The 14,297-nt window shown below is 35.8% G+C and overlaps 1 protein-coding gene and 1 long non-coding RNA gene across 2 annotated transcripts in view; one reads left to right on the top strand and one right to left on the bottom strand.

Moving 5' to 3' along the window:
• The window catches only part of LOC124639115, a 53,347-nt gene that overhangs the window by 5,154 nt on the left and 33,896 nt on the right, over positions 1-14,297 (bottom strand). The window contains exons 9-30 of the mRNA XM_047176346.1: positions 12,488-12,617; positions 11,855-12,041; positions 11,425-11,537; positions 11,151-11,290; positions 10,388-11,029; positions 10,052-10,246; positions 9,682-9,822; positions 9,275-9,442; positions 9,111-9,194; positions 8,870-9,020; positions 8,270-8,795; positions 7,899-8,203; positions 7,472-7,678; positions 6,500-7,160; positions 6,298-6,424; positions 6,005-6,222; positions 5,529-5,740; positions 5,159-5,344; positions 3,670-3,793; positions 3,142-3,279; positions 2,438-2,587; positions 237-389 (exon numbers count right to left, since the gene is read on the bottom strand). Of these exons, the coding sequence (XP_047032302.1) occupies positions 237-389; positions 2,438-2,587; positions 3,142-3,279; positions 3,670-3,793; positions 5,159-5,344; positions 5,529-5,740; positions 6,005-6,222; positions 6,298-6,424; positions 6,500-7,160; positions 7,472-7,678; positions 7,899-8,203; positions 8,270-8,795; positions 8,870-9,020; positions 9,111-9,194; positions 9,275-9,442; positions 9,682-9,822; positions 10,052-10,246; positions 10,388-11,029; positions 11,151-11,290; positions 11,425-11,537; positions 11,855-12,041; positions 12,488-12,617 (4,958 nt within the window). The remainder of the gene's footprint in view (positions 1-236; positions 390-2,437; positions 2,588-3,141; positions 3,280-3,669; positions 3,794-5,158; positions 5,345-5,528; positions 5,741-6,004; positions 6,223-6,297; positions 6,425-6,499; positions 7,161-7,471; positions 7,679-7,898; positions 8,204-8,269; positions 8,796-8,869; positions 9,021-9,110; positions 9,195-9,274; positions 9,443-9,681; positions 9,823-10,051; positions 10,247-10,387; positions 11,030-11,150; positions 11,291-11,424; positions 11,538-11,854; positions 12,042-12,487; positions 12,618-14,297) is intronic.
• Positions 12,702-13,866, top strand: LOC124638989. Its single transcript, XR_006985427.1, has 2 exons — positions 12,702-12,839; positions 12,999-13,866. It is a non-coding gene; the product is annotated as an uncharacterized LOC124638989 (long non-coding RNA).

Here is a 14,297-nt window from a genome sequence, read left to right as displayed (position 1 = left end):
AAATCATACGAGTGGATTCAGTAGGCAATAAATTTTCCAATTGAAACGAAAATGCATCGGGGATTTGAATGTTTGTGCATGAAGCTCATTTGTTTACAATATTAATAATTTGCAAGACACATTATTTATTGCTTATTTACTTCGATTAGACATTAATTACGTTTCACAGTTATGTTTGAATCTGTTTGCATCTCTGTCATTTACTTCAGATAGTAAATTATATTGAAGTTTATTACCATTAACAGCTATGACAATGTCTCCAACTTCCAAGCCAGAGGTTTCGGCAGGCGTGTCGGGTTCAATTGCTGACACTACTACTGGCTTGCTGCCGTGAATTCGGAAGCCAAACTCTTCATTGCCACGCCTTACAACCACTGTTTTGTCGCTTTCTGAAAAAGTAATTTTAATTGCTTTAATATTTTTGTTTCAAATGGATTAACATCTTTAATCTTGGATCGACATGAAGCCTCAAAGTCTGCCATAAGCTTATGTCAAATATTTACATCCATAATTTTGGGAAACGCGTAAAACTTTATTAAAATACTCGAAAGCCACGTACAGGGAAAACGTTTTACCAGTTAATCGGCTTTAAAAATATTTGCATCCAATATTTATATGGAATAATAGACTAATAATCGTTTAACAATGGACCTATAGCTTTGCTATACCGTGTATTTTCTTTGCGTCATTCCTGGCCTAATATTTATTTTCTTATCTAAATAGCACAATGATGTCGGCCTAGAGACGGCAATAAACTCGCCGAGATCTGGCCATGACACACATACGTACTCTACATGGTAAGTGCGTATCCGTACAAATATTTGCAAAATAACTTTCGCTTTTGGCTTATACCCAGGAAAATCACACCGACAAGTTTCATTCATACAATGCATTAGACGAAATGCAATTAACATGTGGTAAGCATGTTCTCATTTTGTAGACTAATGGACATGGGGAGTTTTATAAAGTGGCGTATGGTGAATAAAACTCGTGGTATTTTAAGTGGATTGTTGCTAGGAAGTTGTGAGTAATCAATTTAAATTAGTTAATTCGGTCAGGACTGCTGTTAGTAGTTTTATTTTATTTTTGAAAAACCAACGTGAATATTAGAAGCTTCAAATACATCAGCTGCAATTAATAATAATTATAGTTTTATTAGTATTTATTGGAAAAGCAAAACGTATTATATATTTTTACCACATGGTTCTGGAGCCACAAGTCTGCTAATTTGACTTTGTCTACACCATAACATCAGCATCAATTTGAGAATTTCTTCTAGTTTCTGTCTCACACTGCCCTTCGAATTCAACATGTCTCTGACTAAAACATAAAATAATAGTAACGAAAAATAAAAGAACTGTTTCAACTTCACTCAATATATTAAACAGTTCACGAAAAACTTTACTCACATGAACGTCCCATTCTTCACGAAAAACTCCAACAGTCCGAACTACACTCTTGAACTTTTGAACCGGCGTTTGTCACTATTAACTGTCCGCATGGACTGCATGAAAATTACGTCATAAACGGTCGTCTAGACGAGTTTTGCCATGTAAAATCAATATGAACTAAACATTTGCCGAACGTCAGACGTAAAAATATCATCTGGCCGCAGTAGCGTGTCGTCAACAACTGAATACTGACGTTCAAATACGCTACGAGAATTAATTTTAGTTCGCAACAGTTCAGTCTCTTTTGATTCTGAAACGATTCTGTACCTTTCACTGATTGAAACTAAATTTGATCGCGTGACTCATCCGCACGGACCATTAGAATTCATAACTTTCATGTCAAGGTCGTAGGAAAAAAATATAGAAAATTACACCTATCTATTATGACGACATTGGCAACCAAATATTTTTTCTGTGCCATTGGCAAAGAGAAACTGAAGAATTCAGGGGACATTCTTAAAATAATAGGTGATGCTATTTAAATGAAAGAGAACTAGGAATAGTTTAACACGTCACGCTTCCGAAGTGGAACGTTTAACTATTCGTTAATAGTGACGCAATATGGTATCTGTTTTATAATATCCTACGTGGAATGAAGGGCTTTTTATAGACTGTAATCGCGTTCATGAAACTAGCTTCATGAATGCATGTCAACGTACTCGCACAAAGTATAAGTAGTAGTATCTTTTAGTTGGTCTGGCTTTATTTCCACCGTATTAAGGTTTTTAAACTTTGTATTCCGTGCGTGGCTTTCATTCTCTGTACGTCTAATTCTTGTTAATGTATTTTTTTTTTTTCAAAAATGCGAATTGAAGGAAAAAAGATGTGGAGAAAACAATAACAAGATTTATTTCTATATTTCAATTGTATCTCGTATTATGACTTATTTCATTTTAATTCTAATCCATTTTCATTAATTTTATCTAGCAGAGACTTTGGTGCTTCATTTCCCAAAATTTTATTTGATTTTTATTTCAAAGTCTTACCAAAACTATTATCAGCCTGTCTCCTATTCAGCTCGATGCAAGCTCGTCGATGTACCAGCCTGTGTGTTAGTGCTACGTATCTCTTGTTGAATTCTGATTCTGACTCCGTTGGATCTTCTTGGCCAACATCAGATCCAGTGTCTAATACATCTGTTAAAGAAAACATATTACACAACACACACATTAACATTAGTTTTAAATGTAACTGATTTAATATCAGGGTATTCGGAAGTAATTTTCTTGAGTTTGTCTGCATGTTCTTGATATTCTTGATAACTTTCTTTTATATGTTTGTTGTATGTATGGTTGTTGTGTAGTATGTTAGTTCATCATCTTTAAGTTATATGTTATCAAGTAGTGATGTAAATTGGGTAAATTAATAATTGAAGCAACACACAGCCCGAAATTATTTCTTTGCAAAATAGTCATGACGATAGATTGATGTAATCTGTATTTCAAGGTTTCTGTTTATTTTTTTCAAATGAAGTCATCGAGCACAATTTTCGTTTTTATGCTGCGATCAGGTGATTGCTCCGAATCGTGTTGACAACGGCTATTTTTAGATTTTTAATGGATAAAACTATTCATGCAGAACGATAATTTTCTGTCTGACTGTTTTTCCTGCTTATTTAGACCAGTGGATTAGTTCGTTATCTCCTTCGCATCGCCTTTTATGTTCGTTTATATTGAATTGTTAGTATTACCTGGAGGAATCCTCGTCCAATGATCGTTGTTCTCTGATAGCATGATCCAATTGCCACACCACCATGGGGCAGCATAGATTCCTTTTTCGTCACGACCTCCTTCTGCACCTTCAGAGCTTCCAGAACATTCTTCATGTTCTGTGGAAGTAATTAACTTTTAATCAATCGAGTGTTTTATATGTGTACCTAATAACAGATGTTTTTGGTAATAAAAATATTTCTGGTCATGTAATGATAAATGGTGAATGATTAACTGCTCCTAATTACGATTATAAGCAACTTTCATCAATCAGGTTACAGGTGAAACCGAGGAAAAATCTTGTGGTTAATATTACTGAGGTGATGTAATTACACAAAAATGCGCGATTCGAATCTTTTCGGAAGTTCCTCGACGCGTCGTGTGATCTGTTTATTTCTTTCTACGATGCCACTTCGCTATGTTGATACGATCGCTCCATTAATTTGTGTAAAATACTAAAAGTTCATAAACATTACACTTTAATTTTAAAAGTCCTAAATCTCACTGACCATCAGGATCCACGCTTGCACTAGATCCACCAAGTTTGTCCAAACTGTTTCCCGCAGATCTTGCTATACGCGTATCTTGAGTTTTTTCACCTGATGCGTACTCTTCTTTACCTCTTTCTTCAGACTGTTGAAAAATAATGTCAAATGTTAATAAACCTCCAACGAATTAAACTATTTCGATCGAAAAAAAAACAATATTCATAAATTTTGTTTCCTTCTGTCATCTAAATGACAATTGTAATTTTGTTGTTGCAGTCGTTGCGTTTAAAATAGAAATGGATTTTCTGAAATATTTCGGTGTCGTTTTCATATTCAGTGTCAACATTGCATTACATTCTTGTGTTACTGATAACTTTGATGATATATTAAACCCGACTTCGTCGACACATGCTGTAAGATCGGCAAAGGATAAAGGCTCGACGTTTGCGGTGCCTGATGATAAATGGTTAGTCAACGCCTTACAAGACATTGCTTACTACTTGCGCAATCATAAATTCAACGAATGGGATCGAAGATTTTATTTAGATAAACCCAGTACAATTCCAATTGGATTTTATCATGCTTTTCCTGAACCAAGTTTACAGGCTCTTCATTGGAGAGTTCATCAAAACTGCTACAAGAACTTTTATGAATGCGTGAAATATTTGTTCAGTGTGATAGAGACTTCACCGTTTACGAGAACTGACGACATAATTACGACGTTAAATAAAAAGGAAATAACGAATGAAACATCGATTACAGAATTGGATGAAAATTGTAAAAATGCTTTGTTGTACACAGAGAAAAGTGGTCTTCCATTTGATACACCGACTGAAAAATTCCAATGGCGTACGACGGCATCTTATTACATGTGTTGGTATACAATGTTAGGAATGCCTCCATTATCTATGCTAGGAGAAACTTGTGACAATTTTGCAAATTGTTTGGATTCGACATTTGGGAATAGAAATCGTGATCCTCGTTCTGATGACAAATTTTCTTTCGCTTGTGCTATGTACAGCTTTTGTCCTGACCCGTGTTGTCCCTTAAAGCATGTTACTAATGTGACTCAGTGCTTTGATAGTGAAAGGAATCCTTGTTATATTGAGAATGCTAAAAGTACAGATCCCAAACATCGAGAATGTAGGTTTGATCGCAAAGACAACCAGAATTTCGATGACATCGTTGAAAATAAGTGGAATGTTTCTTGTTATTGCAAAGACACAGGGTTTGAATGGAAATCTCAGTTTGGAATGTGTGTAGACACTAACGAATGTGTGACTGGCCAACACAATTGTGATAACGTTACTGAAAATTGTATTAATCTGCCTGGATCATTTCAATGTATTTGCAAATGGGGTTATGCATTTGATAGTCTTGAAAATAAATGTACACCAAAAAATGTTTTATATACTACAAAATCAGAAAAAAATGTCAGTGATGAGGGTTTTTTCGATAATCTTGTGTGTTTTTTGGAATATATCGGATTTTGAAGAATAGACCATCGTACCTTGGCTCGAACATCCTGTCGATTCCGATAGTAATGTCTGGACTTGTCTTCGGAACGGTATCTTTTGTCCAGCTTCTTGTACAACCGAGCTCCACTTGCGTGTTTCTTTGTTGAGGCGCAAGAGGGAGAATCGGCAAAACCAGCGGGCGCTGGCACTATATCTGGCGTTGCGTCTGCATAGGATTCCTAAAAACAAGATGAATTGTAATTAAGTGAAATATTTATTTTAGCTTGTAAACGTGAATGATAAATATATTGATTATGCATTATTTTATTTCATATTGTTGTTGCCCAAAATGTTTCTTAAAAAGATACCTAATTTCGTAAAAATATTGGATGATGGTAAAAGAGTTCCTTTGTTGTTACTTACATCGGTATGAGAAGTCCTCGAAGCAACACTATCATGTTCGTGCGTAGCAGTCACAATATGAACCTCTTTACCGCAATGCAAGCAATGTGCCTTTGATTCTCCATCAGCTCCTACTAAACTATGTTCGGTTTGCTCTGAATAGAATACTGAATCTGATCCCGGTGATACAGAACGCAATGATTCTGCTGATGCTGCTTTAGCGAATTTTCCATCTGAAACAGTAGACGATATTTATTTATATTATTATTTTTATATATATTTAATTTAAATATTGAATAAACACAGAAAGAATCTGACAATTGCCGTTGGGATGCCGGGCAACTTTGTTAAGGAGTTCAGATAGGTAGTCACTCCTTGTAAAGCATTGGTATTCAGCTGCATCCGATGAGACTGGTAGCCGACCCCTACATAGTTCATAGGAAAAGGCTCGGGAGATAATGATGTTCGAGATTTTCGTTAAAAAAATAATCTTCTACCTTTATCTTGTTTTCGATGGTGTCTAGGAGATGAAGTAGGACTTTTAACGTATCGCAGAGGAGTCAATCGAGACCCTGCACTGGTCAAAGTTCTAGTAGTTTCTATGTCTTCTGCTTCTAAAGAGCTTAAGCAAGGGACTGTAGGAATTGATTGCTTTCTTCTTGGCAAGCTACCGGGCAGTGATATACTTTCGTTTGAACCGCTTTTTCTTCTTGGCCTAAAAATTAAAACGTTATTAATATATGAGAAAGCATTTAAAAAGATGTAAAAATTATTTAAGACATTAGTTTACCTGTATACTGCATGGTTGCTACCTGAAGTAGGAGATTTAGCATTGTTAGAGTTGCTAGCAGTTTTTCTTCGCGGACTATCACGTAAGCGCCTATGTTTTCTTGGAGAGATATTGCCGTTACTTGTGCCTATTAAAAATGTATTAGCTGTTAGTAAATTTATCAGAATAAAAGTTTCTTTCAACGTATTAAAAATATGAATACCTTCTTTCCTGTATTGCTCACTAGAATCATCTGATGTTGGTATGTTTAGGTGTAATTTCATGTTAGACCCCATCGCTTCTCTCCTCTCATAATGAGTTGGTCTATAGCCATGATTATTACCATCAACAATTTTACTTTGAGTAGGACTTTTGGGTTTTAATTTCGTTCTTTTGACGTATCTTTCTCTCTCAACAGGGCGTTTTGTTTCTGTATCTTTATCTTTTGATACCTTGTCTTTGATTGATTTTTCAATATCAACCGGTTCTCTCGGCGAAGATTGAACGCTCTTAGCCTTGTCCGCAAAATGAGTTTTCTTTTTCCTCGTTTCAGGTGGTTTATCTTCCATGGGAGACTTAATATTAGAAGGTTTGAAAGTACTTCGTTCAGATTTTTGACTAACACTATCAGGTTCTTTTGTCTTTTTACCCCAATCATCTTGTGAAGTAGATACAGAATCATCGTAGGACTTAGAAAATTCTAAAGTAAAAGCTTTCTTTTTTCTTCGTTTCTCATCTGCTAACCATGATTTGGGTCTAGTCGATGATTTATATCTTTGTGAATGTTTATAGGTTAAGCCACCATCGTCATCATCTTCAACTGGACTTTCGTAATAACCCGATGATGAATAGTGTACACTTCTTTCATCGTCGGACAAGGAACCCTGTAAAAATACATAAAATATATTGTTTATATTGTAAGGAATTGATTTTGACAAGCTGGTTGTGTAGTTAATTGTAATACTATAGCGCGTAGCGCGCTCGGTAGCGGGATATACGGGATATTTTAATTAAAACATTCAATAAACTTGAACTTTGGTTTATTTCGGATTGTAAGCGTAGTGACAAGTTCACTATAAAAACCTAATTCTCTTCTTTTTCATAAAACACATTTAGATAGTTGTCCAGCCAGGAACAAAATATAATTAATAAAACCAATGGACTTAGAAGTTTCTAACTGCTCTACAATACCTACCATTATTTTTGGAGGTGGTGGTTCCTTGGGACGAATGGCAGCGGTTACTCTGTCATCTTTTTCATTACTATCACTACGTTCCGGGAGCTCTGCAATCTTTTCAGTAGGTGTTTTATCATCAACAGCTTCAGTAACATTAGGATTTGATCCACCTATACTATAACTTCCACTTGAACTACTTTTTCCACTAATTGTGCCACGCATAGTCTAAAATTATTATGAAATATTATGAACTCTTTTAATTTACTTGTGAATTATAATTTGTATTATGTAAGTAAAATATAAATTAGTGTAACATTTAATGTTATAATATTTATGTAGGTATTGTATTTTTTATGGTCCTTAGATGCCTGTCTGCCTGTTTGTGCCTTAATAAATAAAAAAATCTTACGAGTAAAACAATTTTTATTATAGCTCCTGAACGTACCTTGGATACTTTTGGTAAATCTTCTTTTAATTTAATATCAGTCTTTTCTCTCTTGATGTGTTCAATGGTCGGAGTGATATCGGCTTTGACTTCAATTTTTTCCATAGAAACTCTAGGTAACCTATCGGGCAGGGGCAGTGGGGGTGATGCAAGGTCTGGGACGATAAAGTCATCACTGATTTCTAATGGTGGGGAGAAACTTGGTACAATCAAATCTTCAGCTATGTTTTCTGTGCGAGTTGATGAATAGAGACTTGAAGCACTTTCAAAAGAGGACCCCTCTTGTGTTTTGTTATTTTCTGGATCTAAAAGCAAAAGGGTTTTGTAAGAAAGTAACGATATACTTCTCATCGCACGTTTGAAATACTTACTTTGGTTTTGATTTTTGCTATTACTTTTTTTAGAGCTATCAGAATTGGCTGTTACATAGTCTTCGGTAGTTGTTGTACTTTCTGATACATCTGTGGTATTTATTTTACCCGAGTCAGTTCTGGCCAAACTTGTTTCACTGCTAGCTGCTTTAGCTAGAGGTGGCTCAGATGGTGACTCTATTATCTGACTAGGTATCGTGCCATTAGGTTCTTTTTGTTGTGCTTTCTTTTGCAAATCTCTTCTTCTAGATGGACTTAGTGCTCTTTCTCGCTTTTTATTTATGAAACTTGGCGTTCTTTTAAATGGAACGTCAGCCAAGTCCAGGCTTGGGTGGGTAATAGCAATGGCAGGTGTGTGATTTACTTTTGGAGGTGCAATCGGGGAAATAGATTTTGAGATAGTTGGTTGCTTCGTGATGGGCAGTGAAATGTTTGGGACAACTGCAGGTGGCGACAACGATGCTCGAGCCTGTGAACTAGAACTTGATGTGTCTAGTTTATTTCTGGGCGATGTTGGTGACTGGCTCTGTAAACATGAAGTTGTTATAACGCTATGCCAATGTTAAATAGTATTTAAACGGGATAGTTATTAATTGGTACCTGAGAGGCATCAAATTCTTCGTCCAAAGCATCTGTATCTAAAGACGACCGCTGTTGATGTTGCAACAGCAGCAATTGTTTTCTTCTGGAAGTTGGAGTTAACAGCGCTAAAGCTCCGGGAGAAGCAGCCAAAGAACTAAGATCTGATGAACTAAAAAATGTATGAAACAAATCATCAAATTACATTCCTAAGTATTGTCAGATTTCTGAAGTATTTATATTGATTAACTAATTTATTTACCTTATTACAGTCCCATTTTCTGTACCTGAATCGACTTGCAATACTGTTGTTTGAGATTCATTCCACATACCATCCGAATGGTCCCTGTAATAAGAAGGACTACAAATGTATGTTTTTAATGCACGGTGCATTATTTAACAATAAAAGATTCGTTTTCTGCCTACCTGCTTTGATCCACCGTTAGAGATTCATTTGAGGCGCATGGTGAAACTTTGTCTAGAGGTGTTAGTATTGTAGTGACAGTATTGGAAATAACTGCTCGTTTTACTTTTGGGTCGACATCAACTTCCACAGTTACTGGTTCTGGTGATCCTGGACTTGATCTGGCAGTACTGAAATAAATAACAAATAAATACAATTATACCCGGAATATACGTGCAATCTCGGGGACGCAATGTTTCATGATAGATCCTTACGAGTTTTGAGAATTGGAGAATTGGCACGATAATTTGAGGATGCTTTATTGCGAAATCTGGCAAACTGAACAGTGCTTAACTATAGCTATGTTTCAAGATGCTTTGCTAATATTTGCTAAACAAACAATTTAAAGCTAATTGTGATGCGTGCATACCTGCTCTCAGGAATTTCGTCCTTGTCAACTATAATTTCTGTCTTTTCTTCAAAACTTACGCTTCGATTTCTAAATGGTTCATGCTTGTAACTAATGTATTTTTCATGAAAATCTTCATATGGTGCATTTCCATCTGAAGAACTATGGAAAGAAATATGAATGAGAGCTGATAGAAGCATAGCATTTAAAATTGAAGCCACAAGACTAACGGCAGTTATCGAATGTTGGAAAATAGAAAGAGAATGCTGTTGAAAGACCTATATCCAGAGGATGGTATTTGTGGATGTTATGTGCAATGAGCCTAGTTCCTATAGTGTTTTAATAATAATCTATGTACAAACAGTAAAAAAGTTTACTACTTTTTATTTACCTGAATGATCCATCGGGTTCAAATCCGAAGATACCTTCGTCTTTTATGGGCGTTTGACTGTAATTTTGACCAACATACTGAGTATACATTGCTTCTCTTTCTCGGTCTTCACGTGTCATATTCTCTTGACTTGTAGACATGACTATGGGAGCATCTTTTATGCCATCACCATTTGATTGCAATTCGGTTTTTCGTCTGTAATATAACGCAAAATGTTCTTAGGATAATCGTTAAATATGTATTATGAGAATTTTTGTGTTCTCAATTGGTGCACTATTTGTTAGAACAACATCTATTGCGAAACTATCCTTTTGTATATTGACATAAGATACTTACACATCTAAAAGAATTTCACCCTCTGATAAAGTTTTCTGCAACATTCTTCTATTTTTCCTACGCAGCGTTGTAAATGGTATAGCCTCATCATCGGGTCTTGGTTCAAAGTCTATTATTATTTCTCTTTCATTCTTTTCACTATCATCAGTTGTGGTGGCGGAAGTTTCAGTAGAAGGCTCCGATTGGAACGTCGAAGTTTTTGAAAATGGGTGCGAAGAATTTACTGTTTTTTGAGAAGCATCGCTAGTACTCTTAGATAGAATAGATCTTAGTGATTTGTCACCTTTGCTTTGCTTAGCGATTTCTTGCTGAAGGTATTCCAAGTTTCTTCGGTTTAACGCCATGCTTTTTTCAATGTTTTCGATATCATCATCTATAGTATCATCTCTATCACTCTCATGAATAAATTGGAAGTTTTGTTGAAAGTACTCCTGAGCTTGTCTCTGCAAAGCGCTAAGTTCAGAAGATTTGTCGATTTGTGATGAAGAAGCGACAGATTTGACTGATGAAGTAGTGACGTCATCTGAATCTCCTCTTTGCAGTGGAGACGAGGGTATCATCATAGCTGTTGGAGATCGAGGGGATCTAGGTGGTTCCTCTGACTGGGTTCTGTGAAGTTTTTCATGGTCACTAGTGATGAAACTGGAAATATTGTACAATAATTCCATGAAAATAAAAATCTGTATAACTCTACAATAAGGTACAAAGTAAGAAAAAAGAAAATTCAGAATATTTAAATATTTCTAGCTAACATATATCCTACCTTTCTACAGTGGTAGCGATGTCACTAGGTGAATCGCGACCAGCTAGTCTATCACCACCAACTTCAGAGAATGATTTCGTTAGTCTTCGAACCCCAACAGTATACCCATTCGTTTGTACGCCTGCTGCCACCATTTTAACCTGTAACGAAAAAAATATAAAAATTGAACCTATTTAAATATAACTAACAATATTTTGTGTGCAAAGAAGTCTTAAAAAGATCAGTTCAAGTCATTTTAAAACGAAAATCTAATGTTTAGTAGATGTGAACTTACCCTTTTGATAGTTCGAGGGCTCAATGATAAGTAATTTGGCGGCAATGGCTTTCTACCTAAACATACTTCTGTCTGCGTAGCTTGAGTTCTCATAACTCCTTTCTTAATTGAATCTGGAAAATAAATACAATTATCATTTTACCATCACTAATAAAATAATGTTGGTATGACCCACGGAGAAAGGATATATGAGCGGTGATGCCATAAGGTAGGTCCGGTGCCTTCTTCTAGACAAATATATACGAATGTACGAATGATGGTGGGTAGGACCAAAATAATCAGTTTCGACTGAATTAATGAGACATTCGAGTTTTTTGAGACAGTAACGTTTCCTTGTTTCCCGAACACCCGCATTTTAATTTTCCGCTATGGCATTTCCGGTAGTGATTTAGTTTTCCATAATATGGACCTTTCTAAATCTAGTACTTACCTAATACTACTACTTTAGGTTGTTCCGTCTGCGTGGGCCTCTGCACGGGAGGGGGCTGGTGGGAGGGGTGCGGCGTTATAGGCGGGGGGTAGTGAATCGGCGCGGGCGCAGCTTGCGTCATGAACTGCGGGTATGGCGGGAACGGTTGGAACATCACCGGCAGCGTTGAATAGGGCTTCGGTTCTGGCTGTAAAAGTAAGAAAAAAATGGTTATGTTATTGTCATTGTTTTAGTCCAAAATGAATAGGAAAATTGATCACCAAGTACGTCAACATTTCTATGATGAGCATATGTGTTTGCTGTGATCTGGGTGTTTTAATATGTACCTATCTGTTTATAAATATATATGTTAATATGTAGTCTAACAGCTGTGTTAGCACCCACAGCACAAGATGATAAATAGCTTACAGTTGAGCTAACCCAGCGCGTGTAAAAAGTATCGGGACATTAAAAAAGTGAACTTGCATTTTGCTATTGATTTTCGCTCAAAGAGTTTTTAAGGTCTTGCAACATGGCTGTCCAATTATCTTAAGTTTCAACAATATTTTTCCTTTATTCTATAATTTTTACTTTCTTAACAATGAAAAGCTTTAGTTGCTAAATAATAATTTATTTATAATTTTATAATCGTACCTTAACAACACGTCCGTCGATGAGCCTTTCGCAGTCTCTCCTGAAACGGTTGCCACTGACTGCGGCCGGCATCACTGAATCGTCAAACGTAGTCAAAGTGTGGGAGCGAGCGAAGGATACATGTTTTGTTCTGAAAAAGTACAAATAAATGGTTGAATGTTGAGTTGTGACACTTTTTTTGCTTTTGTTTTCAGCTTGGTATTGTTAACCCTAGATAGATAACCTACGTCGAAACGACGTAATCGATTTTGAAAAATCGTTATAACTCATTTGTTTTTCGCGTTATTATCCTGCCCGTTCCTGTCAACTCAGTCGGCCGTCGGAGCTTGTAGGACATACCCATATCGCCCCGGTGAGTGCAATACTTTCGTCAATATTTACCTACCTTACGTCGAAGTGACGTATGGTTATCTTTAGTGTTCGTTTTTTGTTGCTGGGAAAATGTGTTATTGTCTTTTTTTTGAGCATAAATTTACATGTTTTTTATTCGTTTTTTTTTTACTTGTTATAGGCCACGATAAAAATTACATTATGACGTCACGAAACCGTGCAGACGATGCAGCAACCTGTCGGTTGTTGCGTGAAACAAGCGATGAAGAGATTAAGGTGTCGGACAGTGAAACTGATGACTGTTTATTAGAAGATGAAGTACAAAGTGATGCAGAAGACTTTGAAGACAGTGCACCAGTGAAGGGAAACACTGATGCTGAAGACATGTTTGGAAATAACCCCGAAATTTCTGAAAGTGCTTCGCTAACTATGCCGAGTTGTATTGTCATGCCATAGCGTCAAATTCTCAGTGGCAAAAGCGATCATCCTTGGACGGCGAGTAAGACAGAACACGTGGCAGAGTATCTGCTGCTGATAATATGATTTGTAAGAAAGAAAAACCGCTGGGTCGTAGAGATTTTATGAATAAACTTAGCGGTAGCCTGATGACCCCATGGATGTAGACAAGGCGTAAAATGGTCACTTTGCCGATAAATATCAAAGAAATAAATAGTAGTATACTGCCAAAAAGACCAGCCAAACCTCCCACACAACATGAAGGTGTACCTGAGCTAAAAAAAGGAAATATTGTGCCTTTTGTTCTTCAAAAATTAGAAGGATGACAAAGACAATGTCCGACAGCTGCAAAAATCTCATTTGTGGAGAGCTCAAGTCTAGCGCCTGCCCTAAGTGCCTTGCATGCTAAAATGAATAAAAATTGTGATTTACTTTAATTTGTTATATACTAGAGATTAAAAAAAAATGATTTTTAAAAGTTTACACAATAAATTATAAGGATGATGGAAAGATTGCTAAACGTTTATGTTTCGAAAAGTAAAAATTATCTTGTTTTGTACTTAATTTTTTTTTCTTATAAAAATATAAATAAACTCTAATGTTTTTCATTTTATCAACATATAATTAAAGATATTAAAACATAATATCACATTTATAAACATAGTATATACATAATCTAAAATATGCTCACTCAAACATTCGCACGTCGAATCGACGTATGGTTATCTTTAGTGTACAGTGAAATATGGTTATCTATCTAGGGTTAAGATCCAAATTCATATGATTCATCTCTTTTAGCAGCTTAAAGTTTCTTTTTAGAATTTCATCGAAACTTATAAAATGAACCCTATAATAATGAATAAGTAGTTGAAAGTAGGTACTCTCAGTACTGGTATTGTTAAAAGTAGCAAATAAGAGCTAGGTTAGTCAAGATAAAAACAACAAACAATAATTTGTGATTATGAGCTTTCAGTTCATATTTAATTTCGTAATACAGCATTTATACTTGACAAGACCAACTATC

Source organism: Helicoverpa zea, chromosome 18 (genome assembly GCF_022581195.2).
Source record: "Helicoverpa zea isolate HzStark_Cry1AcR chromosome 18, ilHelZeax1.1, whole genome shotgun sequence".
NCBI lineage: Eukaryota > Metazoa > Arthropoda > Insecta > Lepidoptera > Noctuidae > Helicoverpa > Helicoverpa zea.
The sequence above is the reverse complement of the archived record's forward strand: the minus strand, read 5'-3'. Positions and strand labels throughout refer to the sequence as shown.